The sequence below is a fragment of the Cornus florida genome, unplaced genomic scaffold, assembly GCF_030987335.1.
Source record: "Cornus florida cultivar Cherokee Brave unplaced genomic scaffold, ASM3098733v1 CherokeeBrave_3.0.0_Hap2_Chr11, whole genome shotgun sequence".
In the NCBI taxonomy this organism is placed as follows: domain Eukaryota; kingdom Viridiplantae; phylum Streptophyta; class Magnoliopsida; order Cornales; family Cornaceae; genus Cornus; species Cornus florida.
Window position 1 is genome coordinate 74,211,388 of NW_026775581.1, and position 15,895 is coordinate 74,227,282.

Sequence of the window (15,895 nt, forward strand, 5' to 3'; positions counted from 1 at the left end):
GGAATACTAATCAATTTGGTTTACATTGAAAATATTTTCATATTTTGAAGTCCATTAATTACCTTTTTCCCAAACAAATGCTACTTTTCCTTTGAATATACACAAACAATATCCTATTCAAAAGGACCATATATCTATATATGCTTTTATCTGTTGGATCTTCATCAGGCGACCATTGTCCAACAGTAGCTACAAAGCCTACAATACCTAGAATGCCCTTTCGGCAATAAACTCTCCCCCATATATATATACAACTAGGCAGCTTCTTGATTTGTTCCCATTAGTTCACTTGCTCGCATTAGTTCACGTGGACAAACACGTGACAAAAGTGGGGATACAACATGCGGAAGTCTAAATTTTTCCACCACAAGGATGCTAAGTGTGCCCTAGATTACACTCTAAGGGCATCCATGTAGCCACTAGTCTCAACCAAATAGGACCCATGATTAATAGATTATACACCAAAAGCCAGACATACATGCCTTTCATCAATTCATCCCTCTCATTTTTGGTCCAATGTTAATATATTACCCATACAAGTATCACACTCTTCGAGCTCTTTGAAACATATATATATATATATATACCTTCCACCTTCCCCTCTCTTCAACAACCCATTCCTCCTCTCTTCTTCCATTACCCACAACCATCATCATAACATAGCATACAATACAACATATATAGAATATAGTCACACAAACACAAAATTAACAAGCCTCCGATCGATTATATATATAGAAAAGAAAATGTCTGGAGTTTGGAAGTTCGATGAAAAGGGCGTGATTCGCTTTAGTGAAAATCCGAGAGCTGATTCTGCTGGAAGGAAAGCTAACTCCACTCGAAGGAAGGTGTTAGTGCACTTAACCACGCGTGAGGTGGTGTCCTCATACACCTCGCTCGAGCAAATTCTGAGGGGATTGGGATGGGAGAGGTACTCCGGCAGCGCCAGCGATCCCAACCTCCTGCAATTCCACAAGCAATCTTCCATTGACCTAATCTCTCTTCCTAGAGACTTCTCCAGGTTCAGCTCTGTTCACATGTATGACATTGTTGTCAAAAACCCTAATGTCTTCCATGTCCGAGACATGTGAACGCATTAGTCTCGCGCTAATTAATGACTCTCCTCAGATTCTCTAGTGCATGCATGCATGTATTATTATGTTTTATTCCTATGTTTCCTCCTTGTGTTTAGAAATGGCTCTATATATGAGTCATATATGATAAACTGTTCAGAGTTTGGACAGCAAATAATTATCCTATATATATATATGGAATAAAGAGGAAGAGTTGGTGCGTTTAAGATGTATTGTAACGTTTTATAATAAGTTCATGAATATGGCTTTGTTTCATTCAATAATTAATTAATGCCATGGAACTTCAATATTTCAGTTGATGAACTTGTGGGTACTATGAGCCTTATGATCCAGCTGGCAATCATGGCATCCAACCATGAACACTGCTTGAGTTCTCCTTTTAGTGATGCATGTAGAAGGTGCAGCAAATGATCCCAATGTGTTCTTAACCTGACACTAAAATGGTATTTGTTAAAAAAATTAAAAATTCACAATTAATTAACCTGGCACTAAAATATCATAAAACATAAAAGAAATTGTTAAATACATGCTTCAGGATCATCAGACTATCTCTGCAAAAACACACAATAAAACTTTTTATTTTCATGCCCGTACGTGCATGTGTAACTGAACCAATTTACCAATTCTCTTTTCACTTTTTGTTTCTTTTAACAGTGTTTTGTTCTCTTGAACATTGTACCTGAAGAGAAAAAGGTGGTGCACTGTACCATAAAATTTCATTCTTATATATACACACACATATGTAGTAGAGTGTAGAAGCATGCTACAAAAGAAAGGAAAAAAGAAGAAGAAAAAGACATAAAAGTGATACCATTTCACCTAGTATCTCATTTATATAATTAATTATATGTTACTAGTACCAAACGGTCCATACCTACCTTTAAGGAAAACTATACAGTACTTTAATGTTAACCGGGATACACATGGAAATACTCTTTTCTCGTGTTTGAGAGAGAGAGAGTGAGAGAGACTGGTGAGGTTCTAGTAATGAATCTGATTTTTATTGGATCAGAAGAAGCTGCGCGGTCCCAGCAGAGTAGATGGTTTTGCACGTGAAGTGGATGGTGATTCTTAGAAAAGGCTATGAAGCCTTCCTTTTTTTTAATAAGAACCCTACTATATTTTTTTGGCCTATTAGCCCAAGCACAGGTAAGTTCAGAACCCAATCATGATGGTTCCCACTTACACCTGGCTATCTCCATTTGACTGCGGTTAAAAGAAGTTTTTTTATAAATTTTTTTTTCCTTTGCTCATGACATTATCCACAATCACAAACAAAAAATAAATAGTAATACTAATAATAATAAAAATAATAAAATAAAATCCAGCAACGAGTTGAAGATCGGAGAAATTCTAGCCAATAAAAAAGTTGACTAAAATCAATGTAGACATTTGATTGTACGTGGATTTTTTATTGGATTGGCCGCCTATGACTTCAAATTATTTAATAAATTTTCAGTTAGAGATTGTCAATTTTCTTGAACATCATTAAGAAATTGAAACAGTACTTGCGTACTCCGGTGAGTAGATATTATTATTATTATTTATTATTTATTATTTATTATTTATTTTTTATCAATGTAGCACATATGTCTATTTTAAATTTAAAACATATATATATATATATATTTATATTTACAAAAATCTTAATTTCCCTCTCTTATATATTTGAATTGAAAATGGACTTGTAGCACATCCATATAGGGAAACAGAACCTACACCTACACGCACTAGTAGACAAGTATCCTTGTAATAAATTTCTCTTTTAACTGGTGTTGGTGTTTTACGAGTCCCGAAACCACCATTAACGAAGAAAAAAATAATTTAAAAAGTATGATTCGATCGATCATTGAGGATGCTACCTAGGTGCAACAATATACTTATTTTTAAGGTAAAATATATAGACATTTTTAAGATTTGGTCTAACCACTCACGACAATCATATTTAATATTAATTACACAATGTTCCGATCCATGCGTTTATTACATCGTGTTCTGTAGGGGATGTATCCCACAGGTTCACGTGGCACCCATATGGACCCTACTCCCTGGACATCATGGCTCAGGTTGAGATCAAGGACACCTTCATAAGGCACCCTGAGAGAGACCATGTAGCCACATTTCAAGTATGAGAACAGAGCCTTTCTTAAGGCGCTCGAGGATAACACCCATAAATGTAGCGGTAAGGCGAGACCAAGGTACGTAGGATGGTCTCGGGGGTTTGCATTTATTTTATTGGGAAATGGAAGGATCTTTGGTTTGGAGGATGAAAGGTTATAGCTCGCCTTACCTATAGGTCTAGTCAATGAGTTGATGAAATCACGTGCCTTGACTGGAACACTTCAATCACATTTAATGCGCTCAGTTACAACCGCGCAATTTTGAGGGGATGTGCATTAAATGCGCACAAAACATCTTCACGAGTCGAAAGACCATTATAATCCTATTACACCTAGAAGGGTCATGATGGCTTAATGAAGTAGGCTCGAGCTTTAAGAGTGACCCTCGAGGACTAGGTAATGAGCTAATAGAGACTATAAAAGAGACTTTCATATGTATGCATGAAGTCAGGAATGAACAACTTAAAAACCACACACAAGGCAACCGATCTTCCTATATTCATCACTGATTTAATTGATTAGTCTCTATATCTCTTCTTTCCTTCTAAGGCTTCTGACCAGGTCCATCACGTACAGTTTGTATCTAGATATCACCCCTGCTACTTATACATGTACTCAAGAACTTCACATGTTTTATGTTTATCCGCCGTGTGTGTAGTTATGATAAACATGACTAACTTTTTTTTTTTTGTAAATGAAAAAGATATGCAGTTCAGTTTAGTTATATTATATTGTAAACAAACACACTCGCAATAGCACCCTAATAGAGGTGAGCTGGGTAGCCTAGTAGGTAAAGACACTCCCCCAAGTCATGTGGGAGCCCAAGTTCGTCGACTTTCCCCCTCTTTGCTAGGTAAAAGGGAAAAAACACAATATTACCCAAAATGGCCTCCTCTTATGTATATGATGCTACCATCAACTTCTCTCTCTTTCTATATATAAGAATTCACAATAAGTCTCATTTTATGAATAAACAATTTTGTTCCAAAAACTATACGAGTTGTCACACGATTCATTTAGAGAATCCAGTAATTCCTGAAAATTTGAATCATGGCCATCCAACATTAGTCACTTTAAATAAATAAGCCAAGAACGATAATTGGTCATTGGCATTTTGATAGTAAAAAGAAAAAATGGCATGCAATAGTTATACTACAACAAATAAAGGTATTAGGGACGGATTTTTAGCGACGAAATCAAATTTGTTGCAAAAGATGGTAATTTTTTGTCACTTATGTTTAACTATTTACAACAAACCTCCACATTCGTTGCCTAATGTATACTTTTTGCAACGAAATTCAAGTTTGTTACAAAGTGCTTATACCTTAGCAATAAATTCAAGTTTGCCTAATGTCGTTGCAAAATCTCATATAGCACCCTCTGATATTGTGTTTAGCAACAAAAAAATGGTTTGTTGCAAAATTAGAACTTAGCACCAAATATTTTGTTACAAATTCTATTATTTTTAGTAACAAAAATAATTGTTGGCCAATTCTTTAGTTTTTGCGACAACTATTGTATTTGTTGCCTAAGGTGAACTATTTTGCAACAAACTTCTAATTTTTTGTAACAATAAATGATTTGTTGCAAAATGTCGTTACAAAATATTCCACAAACTTATATAAAACTATGAGAAAATATAGAGTAATATTGAGAAGTTGCAACATACTTGATACAAGAACAGAATGTAAGAGAAACAATAGATAGAGAAGGAAGATAGAACTCTTATTTACTTTTGTTGGTGTGTTCCTTTTACAAAACACTACACTTCTTTATATAGAGTCTTCACCACCTAATGCACTGCACTTCACTCATCATAGAAGGCACGCAATACATAACCCACTTCAATAAATACATAATCCACTGAGATATACAATACTCTGAACATATCATATTCTGCAGTAACAATCATGCATGGAGCTAGTAAATGATGAAGTGGACCCCACTATATTACAACACTCCCCCTTGGGGTCCACTGCACTACACTAAGAATATGTCTCATTAAAACTTTATTAGGAAAAATCCAGTGGGATAAAAACACAGCGAAGGAAAAAGAGTACAATATCCTTGTGTCATTGGAAATTGTATTGCATAGGTTAAAACTACCTCATTAAAACCTTGTTAGGAAAACCTGTGAGATATATTTTTGTAATTGGCATATTTCGGTAACAAAACAAGTCCTAGTCGAGTTGTAATTTCAGCTACCATATTAGACTTGACATCGACTGCGGAACTCAGGGGTTGTTCAGAAGATGAAAGTACTGTTGATCATCGAAAAGGAATAAACAACACATTACCTACATGGTATATTTTCAGAGTTCCAAAAATACAGAAATTCTAATTTCACGTTGGATTTTGTCAAGTGGGAACCGGTACCTGCATTTGGGAACCGGTTCCAGAAGCTGAAACTCGAGAAACAATATTTTGTCCTTTGGGAACCGGTATCAAGATTAATTGGGAACTGGTTCCAAGTGTCCTGATTGCAAAAGGTTTCCAGTTTCCTTATTCTGTTTAATTCTTTTTTGATCCAACTTTTCTTCTAAATCCTATGCACGAAATTTCCTTTATTTTAAAAAGGAATGGGACTTTGCAAACCTCTATATAAACCATATCATACACGTAGGTTGAGATACGACTTTTACATCATTATTCATATATCATACAAAGCCTTAGGAAGTTTATTTCTCTCAGAAAATCAAAGTTGATTTTTATGTTGTCTTCCTAGAACACACATATATTCACCTAGTGAGGTTAGAGTTGTGGAGTTTGAATCCTGATCGTGATCATACAGTTGTATCTACATCGATCAGACAAAAGCAGATCTTCTTCAATATCAAGTTCAGACGGTTAAAGAACAGAAGTAAAAACAATCACACTTTGAAAGGGTTGGAGCATTCGAGGAGTGTTGTCTAATCTACCTACTACTCTTCTACAAATATCAAGTGTAAGCCTGGGGTTAAATTGCTGTTGGACGGGGAGTCGCAAAGCCAGAGGATTATCAGCAGTTGGTGTTTGGTAGAACGACAAGGTGTGAGCCAAAGTCAAAATTCAGTGTACTTTGTTTCAAGCATAGTGGATCGGTTTACTTTGGACTGCACAGTTTATAAGGTTTTTCCCATAACAGTTGACTTATTTTATCAACTAGGGTTTTCTCACTAAAATCCCGGTGTCATCTCTAACTTTATACTTTGCTTTATTTTATCTACATGTGATTAATTGTTTAATTGCTAAAATAAGTAAAGTTGGAAAAAGACACATATCTATTTTAACATAATCTAAAACTTTCCTAAGTATATTCTGTTGCGTACAACTCACAAAACCTAGTTGGAAAAACCATAGCGAAGGAAAAAGAGTAAAATATGCCAATACATTTTCAATTCAATTGCTCCCCCTCATTCAGCATTAAATACCATTGAGTCGACACATTCCAAAATTATCCACCAACTTCTTGAATGTTGTAGTTGGAAGCGCTTTAGTGAATAAATCTGCTAGATTATCACTCGAGCGTATTTGCTGAACATCAATATCACGGCTCTTCTGGAGCTTGTGTGTGGAAAAGAATTTTAGCAAAATATGCTTGGTTATGTCATTTTTTATGTAGCCTCCTCTTACTTGTGCAATACATGTTGTATTATCTTCATATAATATTATTGGTCTATCTTTGATTAAGGAAAGTTCACATGATTCCCAAATATGTTGTATCACAGATCTCAACCAAACACACTCTTAACCTGTTTCATGAATTGCGAGTATCTCAGAGTGATTTGAGGAAGCAGATGCAGTCATGGTCTGTTTCATAGATCGCCATGATATAGCGGTATCACCATAAGTAAACAAGTACATTGTTTGTGATTGGGCCGTATGTGGGTCAGAAAGATAACCTGCATCTGCATATCCAATTAACTGTGGCTTTATTTTCTTAAATAAAACAACCTCATATTAGTCGTTCCTCGAAGGTAACGCAGAATATGTTTGACTTTATTCCAATGTCTCCGAGTTGGTGCAGAACTATACCATACTAGTAGGTTGACTGCAAATGTTATATCAGGTTTAGTACAATTCGGAAGGTACATAAGAGCACCGATTGCACTAAGATATGATACTTCAGCACTAAGAATTTCTTTATCATCTTCTTGAGGGCGAAAATGATCTTTCTTCACATCATGTGATCGGACAACCATTGGAGAACTCAATAGGTGAGCTTTATCCATATAAAAGCGCCTCAAGACTTTTTCAGTGTATATTGACAAATGGATAAGAATTCCATTTGGTAAATGCTCGATCTGCAGGCCGAGACAAAATTTTGTTTTACCAAGATCTTTCATTTCGAACTCTTTAGGAGTTCCCACAAGATTTAGATTGTTAACATATATAGCTATAATGGCAAATTCAGATTTTGATCTCTTTATGAAAATGCATGGACATGCAAATTGGATTATTCACAAATATTTTTCTTTTAGTATATAATCGCTGAGACAATTATACCACATGCGCCAGGATTGTTTCAATCCGTACAAGGATCGTTGTAGCTTGATCGAATACATGGTACGTGATTTCAAGTTATTTGCTTCAGGCATTTTAAACCCTTCAGGGATTTTCATATATATGTCACTATCTAGTGATCCATATAAATAAGCCGTAACCACGTCCATCAGACGCATATCCAATCCTTCTGAGACTGTCAAACTGATCAAAAAATGAAATGTGATTGCATCCATCACATGAGAGTATGTCTCCTCATAATTAATACCAGGTCTCTGCGAGAAACCTTGGGCTACAAGTTGACCTTTGTATCTTATAATTTCATTTTTCTCATTATATTTTCGTACAAATATCCATTTGTACCATACAAGCATGACATTTTCAGGTGTCTGGATTACAGGTCCAAATACTTCACGTTTTGCTAATGAGTTTAGCTCAGCCTGTATTACTTCTTTCCATTTTGGCTAATCATTTTTACGTCGACACTATTCGACGTTTTGAGGTCCGGGATCCTCATTATCACTTGCAATATCAAGAGCAACTGCAAAGGAGAATATATCGTTAATAATAATTGCATTTTTATCCCATAATTCTCCATAATTTATTCAGATCTCATTATTTTCAATTACCAGTGCTTCTTCCGGGGCATGCTCCACTTCCGGGGCCTTTGTCTCTTCTGGGGCTTGCGTCTTCTGGGGCATGTATCTCTTTTGGAGCTAATTGTTTATAAAATTTAGATTGATCAATCATTTTCGTTTTTCCTCTTGCAAGTGTGGCCTCTTCAGGAGCGCCAATTTCTTTATTTGATTTCTTTTGTACTTTCCTCTTCCGGGGAACAATATTTTTTGCACTAATAGGCCTACCGCGCTTTTGGCGTGTTTTAAATACATCAGCTACAATACTAATGGGTTGTCCTTCAGGGACATCAATTCGAGCTGGAATATTTGCAGCCGGTATATGGTACTTTACCACTTTCTTTGTGTCAGTGAATGCATCTGGCAATTGATTTGCAATATCTTGCAAATAAATGATCCTCCGAACTTTTAGTTTACATTGATTTGTTCGAGGATCAAAATTAGATAAAGCTAAATCCAATTAATCTCATGCCGCTCTGTTGGTTGTTTTTTTTCTCCCTCTAATGGTGGGAAGACAGTCTCGACAAAATAACAGTCAGCAAATCGTGCTTTAAAGATATCACCTGTCATAGGTTTAAGATATCTAATGATAGATGGAGAATCAAAACCTACATAAATCCCAAGTCATCGTTGAGGACCCATTTTTATGCATTGTGGTGGTGCAGTAAGAACATGTACAGCGTAACCAAAAACTCGTAAGTGAGAAATATTTGGTTATTAACCAACTAAAAGTTATAAAAGTGAAAAACTATGGTATGCAGTTGGTCTTATGCGAATTAAGGATGTTGTATGTAATATGGCATGTCCCCAAGCAGATATAGAGAGCTTTGTTCTTATAAGTAATGGTCTAGTAATTAATTGAAGACGTTTAATAAAAGATTCTGTAAGATCATTTTGGGTATGAGTGTGCGGAACAGGATGTTCAACATCAATGCCAATTGACATATAATAGTCATCAAATGCTCGAGATGTGAATTCACGGGCATTATCAAGATGGATTGTCTTGATCGAATAGTCCGAAAATTGTGCTCGTAATCAAATTTTGAGCAAAAAATCGAGCAAATGTAACATTACGAGTAGAAAGTAAACTTACATGTGACCATCGTGTTGATGCATCAATTAAGACCATAAAATATCGAAATGGTCCACACGCTGAATGAAATGGTTTACATATATCCCCTTGAATTCTTTGTAAAAATATTGGGAATTCAATGACGACCTTTGAGGGTGACGGTCTGACAATTAATTTACCTAGTGAGGAAGCGGTACATGGAAAATTATTTGACAAAAGAATCTTCTGGTTCTTTAGTGGATGCCCATGTGAATTTTCAATGATTCGGCCCATCATTGTTGACCCAAGATGACCAAGGCAATTATGCCAAAATATAAAAATATTTGGGTCAGAGCACTTCTGATACGTTACTGCATGTGACTTAATTGCTCTTATATTTGTATAATATAATCCAGAAGATAAAGTAGGGAGTTTTTCTAATACATGTTTCTGGCATGTAATACAGATATATTCAACACTCCCTTCATTTATAGTCTCAATATGATAATTGTTGAGACGTATATCTTTAAACCTTAATAAATTTCTTTTGGATTTCGTAGAATATAGAGCATCATCAATATTTAGTTTTGTTTCACATGATAACACAATGATAGTTCTCCCGGAGACTTCAATTAGGTATGTCGGACCTGATATTGCATTGACACTAGTTTTAACTAATGTTATATGCGAAAATATTTTCTATCTCAGAGTATAGTGTGTGTTGTTGCACTGTCTACCAGACATATATCTTCACTATTTATCTTGGGTACAGTCAATGCCTTAGCTAGATCCATACCTCTTCATACACACAAAATATATATTTCATTACTTCAAACAAGAAATACAAACTAAATAAAAACATACAAGACAACCAAAATAAAAACATACTGGTACAACCAAGATATGGACATATTAATACAACGAAAATTTAAACATACTGATACAGACAAAATAAAACACACAAAGGATAACATGTTAGAGAAAGACACGTTAATTGGTATGGACATTTCCATCATCAATCAAATGATCAATACTATCACTAGGATCAGCAGAGAAGTTAGAAACATCATGGTGAGTAATATCAACTGGTTTGTCATAATTAACAAAATTCATTTCGATTTTCTTTCCTTTTCCCTTGTCATTCATTGAGGTACGACAAAGATCGGCTAGATGTTTAGGCATACGACAGGAACGCAACCAATGTCTTTTCATTCCACACCTATATCAAGGCTAGTCATCATATATCTCAGAAGCTTTTCCTTTTACCTGCTTGATCGCATTTGAATTCCACTTCTGGTGGGACGGTGTGGAGTTCCCAATGAGGAATTATGACCACCACGATTATGATAATTATTTCTATTGCGACCATATCCATGACCACCACTACGTCTGCGTCCATGGCCTTGAAATGAAGACACATTCGCTTCTGAGAATGGTACAAATCCAGTTGGACGGGACTGGTGATTTTTGTAATACCCCCGAATTTCCGGATGCGGGTTGGCCAGGCCCACGCCCGATTACCCGAGGATATCAAAACAATTAGCAATTTAATGAACACAGAATACAATATAGAAAACAAGAATAAATAAAATTTTGCTGAAAAGAACCTAGAATGATAATCCAATAATTGAAAACCTCAGAATAAATAATTTCATTGATAATTAAAACTATTTTTGATACAACTGATCCACCAAGAATGGAAATCGTTCTCCAATGTATACAACTCGGGAATCCATCTAGTGGACCCCTAAAAACCGATGGTACTCAAAAGACTGGAACAAAACCCAAGTCTTAACATGAAATAAAATCCTACGCCATCAGTAGAGTGAATAACTGTATCTGCTCAGCACGATCACGCTCTACAGCTCAGAACTGACGAACACCTGAAAAAAATAATAAAAGGGTGGGTCAGGCCCACTAGCAAGTTCTAATCTAACTGCAATCCATACAGTGACCCGATACGCAGATACACCATAGATACCTCACAATATCTATCTAGTCCATACATATATATATCCACACTATGGGACATTCACTGAACTACAGTAGGGATCTCAACCTGAATAGAAGGCAACATGCGAATACGCACCCAAAGGTGGGCATGAGTACCTAGACCTAACAGGGTACACCCAACCTACTATAACCAGCTACACGTCCACTGCATATACGCACCCTAACCAACAAGTTCGAGACTCAAGCTCAACTCGTGGTACCATAAACATATATATCTAAACTCCGTTCCTAACCATTCACAAGAAATCCGATAAGTCATTCGGCGTATTCAACCGTACCGACTTATATATATATAAGGAGGATTTATTTAACAACCCGTTCCCTTATTCCAAAACAGGTAGGACTGAGTATTTTAAATCAGTCTGTCCCTAGTATGCCACCGTCCCATACCGGTGCATACAATCCACAAAGTCCATATAATTGATAGAACCAGTCATACTGTTCACCAATTAAAATCCATAAGGTAGGAATTAGCATTTTGAGCTAAACCATACCTAGTATGCCACCGTCCCATACCGGTGCATACCTTCCTCCATATCCATGTAAATTACAACATTCAAATGATAAGCAAGTAATTTACAAGGCAAAACCAAAACCCAGATAATTGACAGAATTTTAATGTGAGAATTCAGCACTTAAAATCCAATACATAATTCCAAATAATTGGTCAAATTTAATATAAGAATTCCGCAATTATAATCCAAGATATGATTCCAAATAATTGACCGAATTAAGTATAAGAATTCAGCAATTATGTTCCAATACATAAGTCCAGGTAAATTACAAGGCATAAATAATAAGCATGTAATTTATAGTCCAAAACCAACCATCCACATCGTTGTAGAATAGTATTTAGTATTTCAACAACTTAAAACCAAAACCATGTAAATTACAGACTACGAATGATAGTACAGCAATTTAAAATCCAAAACCAATATCCAATTAATTACAGAAGATTTTTAAATGTTTCAGCATTTTAAATCCAAACAATTAACCATACAGTTACAGGGGGTGATTTAATAAATCAACAACTAACATCCAGAGCCTGCATAGATTACATCTAACACATCAATGACCCCATAATATATTTAAGACCATTTAATAAATATATTACATCCCACTGGAATGCCTAAAAATAAGCTTAAGCATTTAAAACTTCATTCATCCACCAACCGTATACAATTGTACATAAGTGTTATACAGTTTGATCCGTTAATTTAGAATTAACCTTAAATTAATTTAGGGTCTTAATAACACCCAAAAATTAACTATTTACTCCCCCGTGAAGTCTTATTAAATTTCTAAAATTTAATCAAGCCATTTAGTTCCTTTCTCTGTTAGTAGCATACACCGTGGTATATTTTTACACTGCTTCATCCTTTGTCTTAAAGACTTAAACCATGCAACATTAAGTTTAATAATACTTAAAATTAACTACTTAGATCCTCTGTTAAGTCCCTACAGTTCATTAGAATCACTCAGAAGCCCAAACAGTGCTCAAAACACCAAACAGAGCCCTAAAACCACTTTCTGGACGTAAAAACAAATTGGAGCCGGCTCTTGGAATGGAGGAGCCGGCTCTTCCCCTATTGGAGCCGGCTCCAATCCCCTAGGAGCCGGCTCTTGCTGAAGGGGAGCCGGCTCTTGACTTCCTAGAGCCGGCTCTCTCCCTCTTGAGAGCCTCCAGTTCAGTCTCTGCTCCGTTTCCGTCAATCTACTCCTTCTCCGATCAATTCCTACCCCTCTGCTTGTTTCTTAAACTGATCTAAAGGATCTAACACCTTCCTGATAACATCCCCAAGGTTTGATTATAGCAATTTTAAATCAATTAATAGAAGTAAACTTGTGCAAAAACTGAAACCTCATGCATGGATTACAACGAAGCAAAAATGCAACAGAGATCTAAAACAGAAATAGCACCCATCCTACGAGATTTACATAACTCCCGTAGTCTTTCCATACTTAGTTTACAGTATTTGCAATAAAAACAGAGACAACAACTACGACAAGAACGCTCATGCTTAAAGGACGTAAAACTGAACCAACTTGCTTGCACTGTAACAGATATTGCAGAAATCATCACAGAAATAATTCAAAGCATACATATGATTAATTTGATGTATAACATACATGAATGATTTAGTTTTCAATTTCCTTAAAACCCTAGAGCATATCTAGGTGCACAGAACACGGCTCAAAGGGAAAGAGGAAGATAGAACTTGCCTTTGTAATAGTTGGTCTGCTTTCCTCTGTTCTGGCCATACTGAAATACTGCTTAGCCTCCTATTACTTCTGTGTTTCCCTTCTCCTAGGTTTGGCTTTGAAACCTCAGTCGAGAACTCACAATTTGCTCTGTTATCTCAACCCTTACTCTGCATCTCTCTGTGTTTTGCAGAACCCTCTACGTGTATATGCTATGTGATATATCGTAAAACCCTAACTTAACGCATAATGGAGTATTTATAAACTAAATACTAAAACCCTAATCCTTGTCACATCGAGATAAAGCCCTAAACTTAATCCGAGTTTAGTTAGATATCAGATGCTTATGAGACGGCTCCAAAAACCCTAACTAAAACGTATCTAAAACCCTAGTTAATGGAAATTACATAATTACCCTATTCAAAAATTAAATACTTAATAAACAATTAATTTAAACCCATTAATTAAATCAAATAAGGAAGCAACGAATCACTTAAAACACATAAAATAAATAAAACAAGTAATTAAAATAAACCAACAAATAAAGAATTACACCCTTAATTAAAATAAACAATAATAAATCAATTAAATCAAATTATCCAATTAAGTCAATTAATGCAAATAATGTTAAATAATTCAACTAAGACAATTAAACAAAAATAATAAACGCAAATAAATAATTAACAAATAAATCAATTAATACACACAAATAAACATTTATTCATAAAATTAATAAATAAAATAAAAATGCACATAAAATAACATTTAAATTCCAATTTTATCCCTTTTTAAAGTAGGGGTATTACATTCTTCCCCCCTAACAAAAGGAATTCCGTCCTCGGAATTCACGAAACTCTGAATTAGTTTTACTCCATTCCGTTGTGGATTCTGCCTCCGTGTAAGGGCTCCACTGATTTCCAAATCCGTAAAGAAAAATATATATGTCCGATATACATGACACACAAAAATTTTCCAACATGTAAGTTGTATTTAACAACTACTCATCCGCACCCAAATTTTGATATAGGGTATAGGGCCATATTCCTACAAGTTCCATAACATAGATATGTAAAACTTCTATGCATCCCATCCCAATGTTTGAAAACACAAATCGATAGGTTACCGCTTAAACGGAGAAACACCATCCATAACAAATCAATCTAATTAAGACATAAAAACTGACCTTCCTTAATCATGCTCCTTACTTCCGATATGGAAGACAACCCAATCAACTGTTCCTTTAATAGGAAAATCGTTAGTGTATGAATGGAATTAGTTACCATATCCTATTACCGCCTCCAAACTGCGCGTAATCCACTACAAAGAAGAGTATATCTCTCTAACGTATCCTTAAATGAAGTTAGGGTCTAATTGTATAACCCCCCGCTTCCATGTCAAACCAACAGGTAAGAAGTCTGCACCGTATAATATACAAAACCTTTTACGTTATCATACTATCCTCCCTGTGCCAACAATATGAGAAGTGAAAAAACACTTACAACTTCCCATAAAAACCTAGGATACCTATCCCAAGTATCTCCTCCATTGTAAGTGCCATGTAGAACTAATGCGAAATCCAAAAGTGAACACATACTTGTGTCCCCGACCAATCCATACTCCTAATCCGGATTAATTAACAAAAACGAACACGTAATATCAAAAGCGAAACACATAACAATCAAAATGACACATATAATAACAGAAATGAAACACGTAGATACATACAACACATAAAACAACCAAAATATAATCATTTTTAAGATATCCTCCATTCCAAAGAAGAAACCTTCTTTGAACTCAAGTTCGCAAAAGTCTGTTCCATAGTTTCGTTGGCAATTATCCAACCCTGAAACTGATCCATTAACCGTAGCTTAACTGCACAATCGTTTGCTTAAGCAAATATCCAATGGCTTAACCCTCATCCACCTAATACGCAAACCGACTATCGTGGCTTTATTAAAGCAACTTAGCACGTTACATCCTAATTCCTATACGCTCCAGAATGTGATATAAATCACGTCTTTGTTCTGACAAGAACTCCGTCCGGTTCCCAAACTCCTAAAGAGTACTTTTCAATTAACTCCTTAAGACATGATACACAAATTCATCCATATGTAGATTGGTTCACACCAACTCTACCCGTATCATTCACTATACTACTTGTGAATGAAAACACATTTGTGCGATTCGTCATCCTCAAATTTCAATATCCCTTTTCTTGGATACGCCGAAATCTTCTTCCTCAGGATCCTCTTCAGAATCCCACTCTTCACTTCTCTCTTCTTTGAACACAACTGA

At 35.5% G+C, this 15,895-nt stretch overlaps 2 protein-coding genes across 2 annotated transcripts; one reads left to right on the plus strand and one right to left on the minus strand.

Moving 5' to 3' along the window:
* Positions 1 to 746: 746 nt before the first annotated feature.
* Positions 747 to 1,091, plus strand: LOC132286691 (flowering-promoting factor 1-like protein 1). Its single transcript, XM_059789059.1, has one exon. The coding sequence runs from the start codon at positions 747 to 749 to the stop codon at positions 1,089 to 1,091; it is 345 nt and encodes a 114-aa protein (XP_059645042.1).
* A 5,849-nt stretch (positions 1,092 to 6,940) lies between these two features.
* LOC132281302 (secreted RxLR effector protein 161-like) lies at positions 6,941 to 7,539 on the minus strand. The gene is made up of 2 exons (XM_059783018.1): positions 7,234 to 7,539; positions 6,941 to 7,132 (listed from the first exon to the last, which is right to left on the minus strand). Exons 1-2 carry the CDS (start codon positions 7,537 to 7,539, stop codon positions 6,941 to 6,943), a joined length of 498 nt encoding a protein of 165 aa, XP_059639001.1.
* Positions 7,540 to 15,895: the final 8,356 nt, after the last annotated feature.

Coding starts and splice junctions, on each gene's coding strand:
- LOC132286691 (XM_059789059.1), top strand. CDS start 747: ATGTCTGGAGTTTGGAAGTTCGATGAAAAGGGCGTGATTCGCTTTAGT.
- LOC132281302 (XM_059783018.1), bottom strand. CDS start 7,539: ATGAAAGATCTTGGTAAAACAAAATTTTGTCTCGGCCTGCAGATCGAG. Junction 7,133..7,233: donor CATTTGCAGTCAACCTACTA/GTATGGTATAGT, acceptor GTTTTATTTAAG/AAAATAAAGCCACAGTTAAT.